The 15983-nt window shown below is 33.6% G+C and overlaps 1 protein-coding gene and 1 non-coding gene across 2 annotated transcripts; both read right to left on the bottom strand.

The window, feature by feature from the left end:
• Window positions 1-1170: 1170 nt before the first annotated feature.
• Window positions 1171-6557, bottom strand: WIN1 (HOPW1-1-interacting 1). The gene is made up of 5 exons (XM_020346485.3): window positions 6403-6557; window positions 5691-5784; window positions 4291-4888; window positions 2348-2782; window positions 1171-1911 (listed from the first exon to the last, which is right to left on the bottom strand). Exons 3-5 carry the CDS (start codon window positions 4720-4722, stop codon window positions 1384-1386), a joined length of 1395 nt encoding a protein of 464 aa, XP_020202074.1. The 5' UTR covers window positions 4723-4888; window positions 5691-5784; window positions 6403-6557; the 3' UTR covers window positions 1171-1383.
• Window positions 6558-13698: 7141 nt separating this feature from the next.
• LOC114915070 (small nucleolar RNA R71) lies at window positions 13699-13804 on the bottom strand. The gene has a single exon (XR_003802921.1). It is a non-coding gene; the product is annotated as a small nucleolar RNA R71 (small nucleolar RNA).
• Window positions 13805-15983: the final 2179 nt, after the last annotated feature.

Below are 15983 nucleotides of genomic sequence, written 5' to 3'. Positions count from 1 at the left end.
GAATAGTGTACTGAATATGCTGAGGAAGCTGAGTTGCTAAGTAATTAAACTACCAGCAACCATTATTATAAATATCATTGACCATGAATTGGGTATTTGCACATAATTAATCAATTCACATAATACCCCTCAATCCCTTTGTCACACCAAAAGGAGATATCTCCTTTGCCCACTTTAATAATGAACCCATCTCTTAGGTCTTAGCCAATCCACAGATTTAACAATGGAAGGCAAAAAGAAAAAAAAAAAAAAGAAAAGGGAACTGCCACGAGGATTGCACGGGCTGAGAATAGGAGCATGTCTTAAATACTTATGGTTAATCAATTGGACCCACAACGGTCAGGATCATGAAGGACTTTCCAAACATGCTTCCCCAACAACAAGATATTAGTTTCTCTGGCTGTGCGAACAACATAGATATATGCATAACATAACAAATTGAAAAACCAAATATTCCAATCTTGATTTTTACAAAAAATTAAAACAAAAATCTGGTTGCAACATTAACGCATTAGAAAATCCTCATTCTTTTGAAAGTTATATGACTTCACTAGTAATTCCTTAATCAATTTACAGAAAATATAACTTCAAAGGATATTTTTCTGAAAAGAAAAAAAACTATAGATAAAGAAAGGACTAAGCCACACAGGTAAGAAAACCCTAGTAAACAATTCAATGTACAACAAAATCTAACATCTGCCAAAAGAAGATAATCTATCTATGGTTATTTGAGAAAATGAGAAGACCTTTTTGTTGATGGCTGAATTGTGAGCCATTTACATTGGTATAGCTATTGCTTGGATTCTTGGAACAGGGAATTTATAAAATTGGTGGTGGAATCGGATTCCCCGCTAGCAATTGATCTTCTCTGGAACGGGTGCTCTTCATGTCACCCATGTTTTAGTCTGGTCCAGAGTATCCTTTCATTTGCTGCTGCGGGTAGTGACTTTGAGTTGAGGCATATTCTTTGTGAAGCTAATCAAGTTGCTGATGTGCTACCTAACTATGGGAGAAGCCTTACAGATTTGAAAATATTATGTCTTTTATTTCTTTAGTTATTCTTGGTGATGTAAGTTCTACTATTTTCCCTCGGGGTTTTAATTTAGTTTGTGGGGGCCGTGCCCCTTATTTTCACAAAAATAATAAAAAAACCAAAACCACCAACAAATCTGTTGCAGAAAGAGAATACTGTGTAAACCATCTGATCCGACAAGCATTATCCAAGAAATGCTACAATATTGCTGAAATATTCTTACCATGGAGACATCATAAATTAAAGGGAAGTTATCAAGTTTTATCAACAGAAACTTTCAGCTACGCAACAATACACCAACAAAAGTTTTATTTGACTAGTAAAAGGCCAGTCCTCTTTCTCCTACACTCCTAGTTATCAAGAACTGGTATAGTTTGGTACAAAATGTCGGCTGCTTGCTCAAGCTCCTTCTCTGTTATGATCAATGGCGGAACAAGCCTGACAACATTTCCTTTTCCAGCAGTTAATACTAAAAGCCCAGATTGTCGGCATGCATCTACAAGGGGTGAGGCAGGTACATCTAAATCTATTCCTACAATTAGCCCAACACCGCGGATTTCTTTCACATGCCGGTTTCCGCCTAATTTCTGCTTGAGTAGTTCTTTGAAGTAGACGCCTTTCTCAGATACAGATGATAGGAAATCAGGTTTTGATATTTTATCCAAAACAGCAAGAGCAGCACTACAAACAAGAGGATTTCCTGCAAAAGTGCTTCCATGGTCACCATAATTTATAGAAGAAGCAACTCTCTCAGTCACTAAGACTGCTCCAATAGGTAGGCCTCCGGCAAGAGGCTTCGCAAGGGTCATCATATCTGGGAAGACACCATATGCTTCGTGGGCCCAGAGAAACCCTGATCTCCCTAAACCACATTGAACCTACAAAATCACAGAGCATATTATAGTTAAATAGAATATTATTGAGAACTAAATGGAAAATTAAATTTATTTTATAAATATACTTCAAAACATGACAGTTATACTTTGTCACTCAAAAGAAATAAGAAATTTTCATGGATTTACTAGAAGGTCACGGTACTAGGCAATTTCATTCTTCTCACTATCATTAAATCAAATAATAAGGCATAGATAAACCAACCAACCATTTCAAGTGACAATGTCATCAAGAGCAAGATATTAGATAATATTTTCCAAAGCATCTCAACACAATTGCAAAATATATTTAAAAGTGAAAACTGAGTTTGTGCCTTTACCTGTTACATATGCAAAGTTCTGTTAGAAAAACTCGCTAAAAGTAGGTATTTGGTTACTAGAATAAAACTACAGTTACATATCAATATTATATACTCGATACCTCATCAAACACAAGAAGTGCCCCGGCTTCATCACAAGCATTACGCAGAGACTGTAGAAATTCTTTTGTAGCACTATAAATTCCACCTTCTCCTTGGATGGGTTCCACAAAAACTGCAGCAATCTTGCCCTGTTTAATTAATTCTGTTGCAGCCTGAGCATCTCCATATTCTAAAAAGGACACTCCAGGCATAACAGGTTCAAAAGGTGTTCTGTATTGCACTTTACTTGTCAAAGCAAGTGCACCCAGGGTTCTCCCATGGAAACAATTACTAAAAGCTAGAAACTCTGTTGCTGGCACTTTCCCGTTAGTAGTTGTCTGCTTCTGATACTTTCTTGCAAATTTAATAGCTGCTTCATTTGCTTCAGTTCCAGAATTTGCAAAGAATACACGATCAGCAAAAGAAGAAGTCACAAGGCGCTTTGCAAGTTCTACCTGCATCAAATGCCAAAATAATTATAGAAACAGATAAAAAAAGTTGAATGCAACACTGAAGACACATAACATGCTGCTACAAGAAATGAACTAAAGTAAAGCAAAATGGAACAACTATAAACAAATACAAATAAATAGATACAAAAATAAAGTTATAACATGGACATGCACGATAACATTACAACCGTGTACTTATTGGATAAAGCAGAAACTGATAAGTTGTTTTATTTCCTTTTCATAATGTAGATACAATGAAAAAGTGACATTACAAAACCTAATGATCAATGACAATCGGTCAATCGCTTTCTCAGCAATCACCAAAGCACAATGAAGAAGTATGCAGCTGAAATCTCAAAATCTGAAACTCTATAGTATAATGTAAAGGAGGGAGGATTCATACAAAAACAGATTAACTAGCATTTACGCAAACATACAGGGGAAAGAACAAATTTGACATTGGGAAAAACACACTACACTGAATTCTAAGAACAGTAGGTCTAAAACTGGAGACAGGTGTAAATAAATCTTTTAACACCTTATGAAGACTAATAGCTAAGAATCACTAATTAAGTCTTTCGGGTAGTAAATTAAAAATTACTAATAGAAAGCTGAAGTGTTGATAATGTAACATACACTATGTTTAATTGGGGACTTGATTTTCAAATTTTTAAATTGTTTTCTCCTTTCCCTGCTAGTGTTCTAGAAAAGTTATAGTTTATAGAACTAGAAAATTTTGTAAGCACTAAATTCTAAGGTTTATCTTCAGTCAGTGAATGGTTCAAAATAAAACAAGCCCTTAATCCTGGAAAATTTCTTTTCTCAGAAGCTATGGTAGATATCAATTAAGAGAACCATGTTCCATAATCAAATATACAGTTCTTGTCATTCACTTTGCTAAAAATCCTAACTCTTTCATACCTTTTTGTAAAATAAAAATAAAAAAATATCGAGTGCACACATTTTCAATTCATTCCTTTGTCACCAAAATGTCAATAAAAAATTACAGAATCTCCATTAAACCCAAAATACTGATTGACAAACACCAAGTTGAGCAATCATAAAGTATGTAATCACCATTCCCACCTCCAATGATCCAACCCTGACATTGAAAAACAAATTCTCTTAAAAGCATTTATAAAATTAAGCATACTTCCGCATATCAAAAGAAATGCAAAAGAAGGCTAAATTATGTAAATTCGAATAGTTTGCAATAAACCACTAACAAAACAAATAGCAAATTTATTGCCCTGCTCAATTGTTTACAATAAACCACTAGTGCCTCAATTCAAACAAACCAAAAAAACAGCAGTAATTTTTGTTTCAATTTTGTTTCACAATATATAAGCAAATAGAAAAAAATATACAAATAACTCAATACAATAAACAACAAACTCATCATATGTCCATGCCTGAGGTATTGATAGGTAAACATAAAGTTTTCGATGAATTTTATGCAAATGAAGACATTGACATAACTCGCAAAAATAGAAACAATAAGATGGCCAAACCTGAGGAATTGTGTAGAATATATTGCTGGTATGAGTAAGGGTACCGGCTTGCTCAACAACAGCTTTCAACCAGTCTGCATCCCCATGCCCTAGTGCATTGACAGCAATCCCAGAACTCAAATCCAAATACTTTCTCCCTTCAACATCATACAACTTGCAACCTTCCCCCCTCTCAAGCACCACTGGTGTTCTTGCATATGTCCCCACCAAAAACTTCCCCTCCATCTCCATCACATCCTTCGTTGTCTCCAATGCTATCTTCCCAGCATTAGGTGCACCAACATCCATATTGAGACATGCACTCACACTCACAACCCTGTGGCATCTAATCTGAACAACAGGACTAGTTCCCACCTGCGACTTGTAAAGTTGCCTAGGTTTGTAACATGATTGAGAAACTGAATTGCTCAGAGAAATGTAAAGTGCACTCATTGTGTCCAATAAAGGGATATATCCCGTCACTTGTTCCTTTTATTGAAACAAAAAATAATTAAAAATAAATCAGCTTGCCGTATAGTTCACTTCAGAGACAGTCCACTTGAAGCAAGAATTTTCAGGTCACATCTATTCATTCAAAACAGAACTGATACATTGGCAGCTGAAAAGGACAAAGAGACAAACAGGGAAAAAAAAGAGCAAATTAAGATTAAGAATGAAATTGAAAACCCCATATCTGCAAGAGATTCGTTACAAGCACAGAATGAGTACCTTTAGGTTATAGGAATTTTAGATGAAATTTGAATTCCTTCTAATAGAATTTCCTTCATTTTTCAAATATTTTGTTTGGATAGAGTAATCCAATTTTCTTGTATTTCAATTTCTTTGTTTGGATAGAATAATTCAATTTCATGCGAAACTAATTTTACTAATATGAATGAACTTCTTAACATTTGTCACAAGGACTCTTACTATCAATTTTGAGGCATTACAAAATAAAATAAAGATTTTAAATGAAATTGTAATGTTGGAAATATGAATATTTAAAATGTCATTTTATTCATAAACTAGCAATTTAGCTTGTGCAATGCATGAATTTGGAGATAAAGTGAACAAAATCTTATATTATTCAAAATTGAACTACAGAGCGTGCAGATGTTATCCAACTATTCAAACCACCATAATTTTTACTTAAATGTCATAAAAATTGGTTTTTAAACAGAAGAGGATCCAACTATCCAAAATTAACCAGAGTTATCCTACTCGTCCAATTGGCAGTACACTAAAAAAGAATCCAGATATCATCCCACAACATATGTAAAACATGATGGAGATACATGCTAATGCTATACCACAGGAAAAAAGGTATTTACTAGAACACATTGAACAAGTATGGGTTTAGGATGCAGAAGCACAATCATATTAGCAAATCAAGTAGAAGATGGAACTGGAAGGAAGCTTACATGATGAAGTAGCTCTATAAGGCTCTCCAACCACAACAACCCAACTCTCTCTCTCTTGTTATATGCTACTATGTCCGTCTTCTTCCTTTTCAACCTGTGAGAAAAGGAAATTTAAAGTCATAATCAGGTTTCAAAGACTACTGTGCCCATATCAGTAGAAGAGATGAGTGAAATTACAGTGCAAAGCAGCAAGTTAAGGTTTCAAATAGATGAATAATAATTTATACAAAGCAAAAGAGGATAGAGTAACCAAATAAAATATGCACCCAATCAGAAAGAAACAATAAGCATGAATCGTTTTTCTTTCATGTTTATTTATCATTACCTGGAAGTGAATGTGCATGTGCAAATTCAATCCATCAAAAAAAACTAATTTCACAGATGCTAAGGAAAATAATTAAATGCATTTAATTTTCACAAATTCATAGAATTACGAAAATATTCTTAATCATATTTATAGCAGATAGTACTCTAATTTATTGCATTATCGTTAATTTTGGACTAAAAGCATTAAATAAAAAAATGCTTGTATTTGAGTCAACAGAGAACCCTAAATGTTCACTTTCAGAGAAACAGAGTGTGTTGTGTTGTGATTCCTAAATGTTCAGTTTCAGAGAAACAGAGAACCCTAAATTCTAATGCCATTTTAGTATCATGCAGAAAATGGTGAGAATCAAACGAAACCCTAACTAAAAGAGAAGGGAAAACGAACCTGAGAGAGCGCGTGAACGGAGAGGCTGCGAGCGCAAGTGAGGGTCGAAGAAGGAGTGGCAAGGAGGAAGCTAATCCGTGAGGGTCACGATTTTATTTATTTATTTTTTAATGATTTTTTTCTTTTTAGAAAAAAAAATTCTACCCATTATTTAATAAGAATAAGAAAGAATATAAAAATGATTGGAATAAAAATTAAATCTAGATTTGATGCTTTTAATTATTTTAACACCTCCCGATCAAATTCTTGGAGTAGACCTTCTACCGGTTAATATATATATATATATATTTTTTTTTACTGAACTATCCACCTCCGATAACCTACTTTAAAAGGTGTGATAGCTGGTTCCAAAGTTTAATAGCATACACAAGACATGATTCAAATCTCTGATCTTGCTTAAACATAGATCAACTCCTACCGCTGAATTACACGCTTGGAATTTATACTAGTTAATACTTAATTTTATATTTCTAATTATTTCAATCCTTCTTAATAAAATTCTTAGACTAGATTATTTTATTAATTAATACTTAATTTTATACTTCTAATTATTTTAATCTCTTCCAATCATATTCTTGGACTAGACCATTCTACCGATTAATAATTGAAATTATTTACTTCGATTTTATTTTAAGGCAGAAAGGTAGTTTATAATTTTTATAAGGTTATAGTGGGGGAAAAGGGTATTTCGTAAAAAATCAAGAAAATAAAATTATTATTTGTTATTATTGTAGGAAAGAGACAAACACTACTTGTCTCTGTATATTATTTTTTAAGAACTTTTGAAAAAAAGTGGTTGTTAAAGTGTATAGTATAAATTTAGAGATATTAATAATTAATGAAAAAGTATGGATTGTTATTTAAATTATTATTTTATGATTGTTCTTATACGTATGAAAGTTTTTAATGAAATTTTATTAGCGACGATTGATTTTATATTAATGATAGTTTTTATGGAAGTTTTATTAGCAATTAGTAAGGGTAAAATAGGATGAAAAAAATGTACACAAAATGAGATAATCTTATTAATATTAATATAGATTAATATTATTTTTTATTTTTGTTTTAGAAAATTTCTTTTGTTTATTTTATCTACTTTTAATATTTTATTTAATTATAATATTTCTATCTTAATCTTTATTTTTTTTCCAATTCAATAAAATCTTTTTGTTTTATCTTTTTTGTTCTCAATAAATTAATAATCATAAAACTTTATGTAAATTGAATATTTTATTACTCAATGAGAATAGTGTAAACTTTTGATACAACACTTTTTTCTTAAAACCATGGGCGGTGCATTTGATTTGCTAAAATCAAAGAGATAGGACAATACAAAACTTATGTAACATGTATGATTTTAAAAATAGTCAAGGGACAAAGGAAAATAAAAAATGAAAGACAAAAACAAAAATATAAAAACTTGTAATTCACTTATTCTCGATATAACTTTTTGTTCATTACACAATAGATTTAAAATATTAAAAATGTCTCACACATTCTCTCTCAAGCACCACAATTTTTCTATATTGTTTGTTTTCAGATTTTTTTTTCCTACAACAGTTTCCTCCTCACGTTTAGACTAGGGTATATGAGCTAGTCCAGCTACTTTAAGGGCTAGGCCACAAAGTATGTGTTTATAATGAGTCACATAAGTTAAGGTGGTGAAATAAATGATTTTTTTTTTTTAATTTGTATTTTTGTGGACCTAGTAACATTTTTGAGGAAAAAAATTAAAACACAAATCTATCTTCTTTTTTTTCTTTCCTTATTTTTAAGAAATCAAAAGGAAGAAAATGAATACATTAAAAAATTGTATAAAAATATAAGCATCAAACATTGTAAAATTAAAATAAATTATCAAAACCTGAACATATCAAGGCTTATACATTTAAACAAAAATATTATATAGTTTTAATGTCTTTAACAACTAAAATACAAAAATACCAACCAATAACAAAGTCAAATACATCAAACAATTATCAAAGTTTTAACACTTAATATCTCAAGAACAAAACATTAAATATTGTAAAGGTTAAACACACCAAGAAAATATAATCAAACATTACTTGATTCCATGTTTGATGTAGCCTAATCCTCCTTCTCCATCTCCACATTTTCATCTTCATTTCCTATAACTCATCGCAACATCATATATTCTTAATATAAATCAAAAGTTAGTAAGATGGTTTAAAAGGGAAATAAACTAGTTGCAAAAATCTAAGAAGTTAATACAATATATACCTTGCACATCAAATCCCAACCTCCATTTTCTAGTATAAATTGTAACACCCCATATTCACATTTTATACCAAATAGTATTTTAGAAATTATTTTGATATTTAATAAGTTTATTTTAGAGTTTTGGATATATTTAATTAATTATATGAACTCTATTTTATTTATGAGACATGACTTTTAATTATTATTTTAATTAGTAATACATTAGTAATTTTACGAAATATATTTTGTTAATGGATATGCTCATGTATTTATTAAAGGGAGAGTTATGTTTTAATTATTAGTAATTATATTATGAGGAGAGGAAGGAAGGATATTTTAGTAAAGTGTATTTTACTATTAATTATTTTAAGAAAGGAGGTTATCAGGAGGAGTTAGTAAGTTATCAAACCCAGTTTCACGCTTCTCACTTCTTTTCCTTCTTACGCTTTTGAAGAATAAAGAGAGCTCCAAGAAGAAGACTAACATAATTTCGCTCGTGCTTCGTCTTCTACTCATCAAGGTAAGGAGGGAGTGAGAAACCTCACTTAGGGATGTGGGAATAACTATTGGGTAGTAGGATTGACTCTCAAACTTTTGCCTGATGTATGACTATGGAAACATACACTTTATGAATGTTTTCTGTTTTGCATTTTGATTGTTCTGTTGCATTCCTTATATGATTATGAGTATGAATATGCGATTAATTTTGAAAATAGATAAGTTTGATAACAAAATTGGCCCTCAATCCTTTGCCTGACTATGGAAACAGGAACTTTATGAATGTTTTTTCTTTTGTTTTTTGATTGTTCTGTTGGATTCCTTATATGATTGTGAGTATGAATATGTGATTAATTTTGAAAATAGATAAGTTTGATAGTAGGATTGGCCCCCAATCCTTTGCCTGACTATGGAAACAGATACTTTATGAATGTTTTCTATTTTGCTTTTTGATTGTTCGGTTTCATTCCTTATATGATTGTGAGTATAAATTTGAGATTAATTTTGAAATTGGATAAGCTTGATAGTAGGATTGGCTCCCAATTCTTTGCTTGACTATGGAAACAGACACTTTATGAATATTTTCTATTTTTCTTTTTGATTGTTCTATTGCATTCCTTATATGATTATGAGTATGAATATGTGATTAATTTTGAAAATAGACAAGTTTGATAGTAGGATTGGCCCTCAATCCTTTGCCTTACTATGGAAATAGGCACTTTATGAATGTTTCCTATTTTGCTTTTTGACTGTTCTATTGCATTCCTTGTATGATTCTAAGTATGAATATGTGTTTAATTTTGAAAATAGATAAGTTTTGATATGAATTAGAGTGCTCGGTGAGTTCCTGTGAGAAACCCTACAAGGAACAAATTGGGACATGAACTTTTGATGAGAACCGTTATGTGCGTACCCTTATGGGATGATTATGAAGATGTAAAATGTGACAAGTGATATGAGATATGATGAGACATGATAAGTGAAGTGTTGAGTCAATGAAATAGAGAATGTGTGACATGCATCATGTGCATATATGACTCCAGGTATGTCGCTTAAGCCGCATGTCAATGATGTAATGAGTTATTTCAGGTGTGCCATTTAGGCCGCATGCTAGTGATGTAATGAGCTATTCTAGGTGTTCCGCTTAGGCTGCATGTCAGTGATGTAATGAGTTATTCCAGGTGTGCTGCTTAGGCCGCATGCTAGTGATGTATTGAGATATTTTAGGTGTACCTTGGTCACCAGTGATATATTGAGCTATTCTAGGTGTGCTGCTTAGGCCGCATGCCAGAGATGTATTGAGTTATTCCAAGTAGACCTTGGGTCACCAATGATGTATTTATGAATGAATGTGCCCCCAGGTATGTTGGTATAATAGCATGCCAGTGATGAGAAATGTGCAACTTCCATATGGCGCCAAATGCATGCATTTATGAGTCGAATCCATGACATTATTGCATGATAAGTGAATGTGCATCTATTCTAATGTATTTATAACTTGAGAGTTGTGCTTGGTTATGTGTAATTAGTGTAGTATTTGTTATGAATGTGTGTGTGTTGCTTAACATTTATTTCTACATCTGAACTAGAATGAGATGTTTCTCACTCCCTTGTTGCTCTATGTATATTTTTATTGTGTTGCAGGTGATTATCAGCATGAAGATGTTGGTGATGAGATTTAAGTCTCATTGTGGAGTGTGCTCTGATAAGACATATGACATCAGGGCTTAGGATTAATTTAGAATGTTACTCTTGTTAAATTGCTTAGAAGACCTTGATTTTATTCTTTTGTAATTTTTGCATTAAACTATGATTTATTATTTATGAATGTGAGCTCTTTACCCTTATATGGTTAGAGACTTGGATTTTATTTATGAAGGTTTTGATTTATCTCCATTTATTGCATAATTATGTATGTGGGGTAGAGGGTGTCACATAAATTAAGGCTTGTACATTTTGTGGAAGAAACGAAGTTCGATACGTTTTAAGTACCCATGAACTAATACTAGATGTCAATTCAGAAGGCACATAGTAATTTGAATATGTAAAGTGACACAAGCCAACAAAGCAAATTCTGGAAAGCTAACTTTATTTTCCATCCAATATTGCAAAAGAACTAAATTTGGATGGTATTGTGAAGAAAGATTTTTCTCTTCCAAACACATGTCTAATTGAGATTTACCTACTTTTGACAAATTTTCATTCTGGTATTGTATAAACTCCTACGTTATTTCAAAAAAAGGAATTAGTTAATGAATGATAGTTAATGAAAACAAAAATAGTGAAAGCAAAGAAAAACATAAACTTAATAAGTTATTATGATGTTGTTGGGTTTCCTTTAGAAAGGCTACTAGTAGATGAAGTCTCATGTGATGAACCTTGATGTGAAGACACATGTGAAGTTGTTTCTTTTGAATATGTTAAGTCTCATTTATACATATGTTTAGATAGGAATTATTGAACAATTCCACTCACCCCATGCACTCTTGCAATAAATTATTCTCTTTTTGATTCAATTTTTGTGCAAATATAGCTAACCCAAAATTTATCTAACAATACCTTGACACACCTCATTTTTTATGCAAGTATTGAGTTAAAGAGTTGAGGTTGAAGACCCATAGGATTGGAAATTTAAGGAGCTAAGGAGCAGGAGAAGATTACCTACGCCGAGCGCAGACTACCCGCGTCGGGCTTGAGAGACACAGAGCATCACCTCTGCATTTTAGAATTGCACCGGGCGCAAGAACATCCACGCCAGGCACAATTCAAAATAGAAAGCACTCAAAACTCTCTAAAAGACATTGCGTCAGGCGTAAACGCATCCTCGCCGGGCGTGATTTGAGACAGAGAGTAATTACCTCTCTGGAAGACCCTGTGCCAGGCGCGAAGTATAACATGCTGGGCGTGTAAACCCTATCCTGTCTCCCTCAGCTCGTATTTGATCAAATCTTCGAGGCTCATTCCCTCATTCACACATTGGGCGACTTCTAGGACCTGTGGAAGGGATTCCCGGTGCTTGGGAGCATTCGTGTGTGGGTATTTCCTTCGGTTCTTCCATCTCTCTTCCATCTCTATTTTTATTTTACCCTCATTGTTTTGAGCGGTTCTACCCATTATTTTATGGGGTTAGATGTAACCAATGAAACTCTTTTGTAATCTTCACTTTATTAATGATATATATATATGTGTTGTTTCATTCATTGTTGTGTATGTTTCTATTCTTAATGCTTGCTTTGGATTGATTCTCCTTTGCTTGATATAGAGTCCATTGGGTATTGGAAAATAGATTTTTGAACTAGCTATGAAACAAATACCTAGTGAGAAATGTATCTAGGAATGGAGCTTGGCCCATTAGTAGTCTTAAACCCTAATCCGTAATGCAAGTATATGTATAGGAATTGATATTCATTACTTGCACCTAGGCTTTTGCTCTAAGGGATTATGTTTGAGTAAACTTATGGGTTGAATAGGCAATGAATGTAACAAGAGAACAAAGATTCATCAGTGTGAAGTTTGGTAATATCTGACCCCACAATCTTACAAAATCACAATACCATTTCTTATTCCCTCCACACACACTAATTATATCATAGGTTTGAAATTCCAATAGTCATAACCTTTATTTGAATTGCATGACAACCTATGAAAATTGGAATTATTCTTTAGTCACAAATAGTCATTAAATGCTTATTTTACCTACTAGTCCCTGTGGATATGATTTAAATTTACTACTTGAACGGCCGGTATATTTGCCGTGTTTGAGTCCGTTGTCAAAGTTAAAATGATTTATGATAAGAACAAAAGTTAATGTCAACGAAAATCTCAACAAGTTTTTGGCGCCGTTACCGGGGATTAGTAAGGCAATTTAGTATTTATAGCTATTTGTGACTTGTTCCTTTACTATTATTGTTATTTTTTATTTCAGCAATGAATTCTTTAAGCTAACTTGTGCACTCTAGTCTTCTGTTTTCTCTTGTATGCAAGGTACTATTCGAACCAAAGGGACCAATTCTTCTGAGCCGCTATTGAGCGATCCTGAGATTGAACGCACGACAAGGAGGAATAATAGCAACTGGAGGAGAATGAGAAATAGAGCAAATCTAGTTGGCCAACCAACCATTCATATTCCTGAAGTTTTTGTCTCTGCTATTCCTGAGTTCACTATGGAAGGTGGAGGTGAAGGTGGTGCTCACAATGACAATCTAAACCGGAGGCGCACTATAGGTGATGCTTTCACCAGCACTAGCCCGAGGGAATTCTCTAGCAATGTGAGGCCCACAATGAATGAGAGACTAGCGGAAATGAAGCCCGCACTCCTACAGCTCATTAGCTCTCATCAATTTTTTGGACTGGATTATGAAGACCCACATACTCATCTCTACACTTTCTATGAGTTGTGTGGTTCAGTTGGAGTTTCAGGGGCTGATGAAGAGGCATTGTTCATGAGGTTGTTTTCGTTCTCCCTGAATGGGAAGGCTAAGGCTTGGCTTCATTCTTAGCCAAATCAAAGCCTAACCACTTGGAGGGATGTGGAGACTAAATTCTTAGCCAGGTTCTTTCCCCCTTCCAAGAATACTGAGGCCAGAACTGCTATTGCTACCTTTGCTCAAGGTGCGGATGAGCCATTATGTGAAGCATGGGAGAGGTACAAATCACTGTTGAGGAGATGCCCTAATCATGGTTTTGAGGTGGAGCTGCAAGTTCAAACATTTTGTAATGGGTTACAACCTCAAACCAAGATGATACTAGATGCTTCTTTTGGAGGGTTAGTTATGTTCAGAACCGTCGAAGAGGCTATCACCATCATTGAGTTTATGGCCTCCACAGATTTCAAGAGCCACCATGGTAGAAGCTCTTCACACAAGAGGGGGGTTTTGGAGTTGAGTACTCAAGATGCAGTGTTAGCTCAAAACAAGTTACTTTCCCAACAAATTGAAGCCTTGAATCAACAGATGACCAAATTATCTCAACAACTTCAAGCTATGCAAGCTAATGCCTCTCCTATGCAACAAGTGTTAATATGTGATTTTTGTGGAGGTGACCACCCTAATGGTTATTGTGTCGAACCAACCAGTTCCCAAGGTGAAGAAGTGAATTATATGGGGAATCAAGGGCGGCAAAATTTCTCTCAACACCCCTATCCCCAAAATTATCCTCAAAACTCAAATCAGGGGTAGAGAAATAATTATGGTGGAAACAAGCAGGATATGAATGCTTCATCAAGTAGAAGACCTCCACAACAACACCATCACCCGCCTTTATATGAGAGAACCACCAAGTTGGAAGACACACTACAATAATTCATGCAATTGTCTATGTCCAACCAAAAGAAGACTGATGCTTCAATTAAAAATATTGATATACAGGTGGGGCAAATAACAAAGCATCTAGCAGAGAAGCAAAAAGGTTCTTTCTCTGCCAACACCGAACAAAACCCGAAAAGGCACTTGAATGTAGTATCTACAAGGAGTGGTAGGGAATTTGTGGTGAAGGAGAGTGAGAAGAAGAATGAGGGAGAAGAAAAAATTGACAACAAGGCTCTTTTCACCTGTTGCTGGAATAATGGATTACACTTAATGATAATCGATTATTTTGAGTTAGTTTTCAAAAACTCAATTTTATACTTCAAAAATATTTCCAAGTATTTTAAATCATCATCATACTCACCCTTAGTCAATTTAGATTAAAATTAACTCATGCACAAAGCACACACATGCAAAATAAGCTAATCAAAACAATACATCTCATAAGAACTTATAAACTACTCCTATTACACATCATGATAGTCATGAAGACTAGTTTGTGTCCTTGGTTAGCTTCAACTCTCAGAATCCACCCTTTGTTATCATCAAAACACTCTTGCTCTCTCATACTCCAGAGCTTAGTTGATTCACTACTCCATGAATCTCAATAATCTCCCCCTTTTTGATGATGACAAACCACTATGTTTTGCCAACCAGCTTTTCACATTGTTAGATATGAGTAGCTTATTCCTTGTTCATATTTAGACACCTGCAAAACAAACTCAAACCTTTCTCCCTTTTGGACAACATAAAAAACAAACAGGTACAGATATATATGTCCAGATATGGAGAATCAATTATTGCAGATTGCATATGTATAGATATATGCACAAGAGTCATTTGCTCAAAATCAATGCCACAAGACTAACTTAATGTCAAGAAATCAGTCAAGCATTATCACCATAGGCATTGTTCCAATTAATCCAAATTAATATCAAAAATTGTATCAGAGAATTTGATACATCATGAACACATATGTACTTCATACACAATGTATTCGACATGATACATCAGCTACAATAAGCATTATCTCAAATATACCAGCAAACATCAACATATATGCATCAATGTTCAAACCAGAATATGGCAGTATCAAACATTCAAATCAATGTGACCATTGATCAAATCATACCAAACACAATATAACAACACAATTAAATTCAAATCGTTCCAGAATTAAAATTGTTCAAACCAAAACAACCAAAATATACAAATTGTTCAGGAATTAAAACGATTACAACCAAATTGAAATTTCGAACAGAAATTTAAAAATTAAAACTAGAACTTCTAAAACTCCTAAACGCATCACTCTGAATTCTCTTACATTCCAAGTTGAGCCTTAATCCTAGCAATCTCATGATCAAGGTTATCAAACTGATCAAGAATGCCAGAATAATATGACTCATGCTTCCTTGACATTTCCATCACAGCATCAAACTTATTGATCATAATCTGTTCAAACGGAGAAAACACTTTAGGTTCTAATTCTTGCTCTTGCACTGGTTCATGCTCCACTTGAGGTGGCAATTCCTCATCATGAGATGGAACTCCATCTTTATC

Source organism: Cajanus cajan, chromosome 3 (assembly GCF_000230855.2).
Source record: "Cajanus cajan strain Asha chromosome 3, NIPB_CcT2T_4, whole genome shotgun sequence".
Lineage (NCBI taxonomy): Eukaryota > Viridiplantae > Streptophyta > Magnoliopsida > Fabales > Fabaceae > Cajanus > Cajanus cajan.
This window is presented reverse-complemented; position numbering and strand designations above follow the sequence as displayed.

Excerpts from the sequence above, each read along its gene's own strand:
- WIN1 (XM_020346485.3), bottom strand. The coding sequence starts at position 4,722 with ATGAGTGCACTTTACATTTCTCTGAGCAATTCAGTTTCTCAATCATGT. Across the intron at positions 2,783-4,290 it reads TATTCTACACAATTCCTCAG|GTAGAACTTGCAAAGCGCCT; the intron begins GTTTGGCCATCT and ends CATTTGATGCAG. Across the intron at positions 1,912-2,347 it reads CACTTCTTGTGTTTGATGAG|GTTCAATGTGGTTTAGGGAG; the intron begins GTATCGAGTATA and ends GTGATTTTGTAG.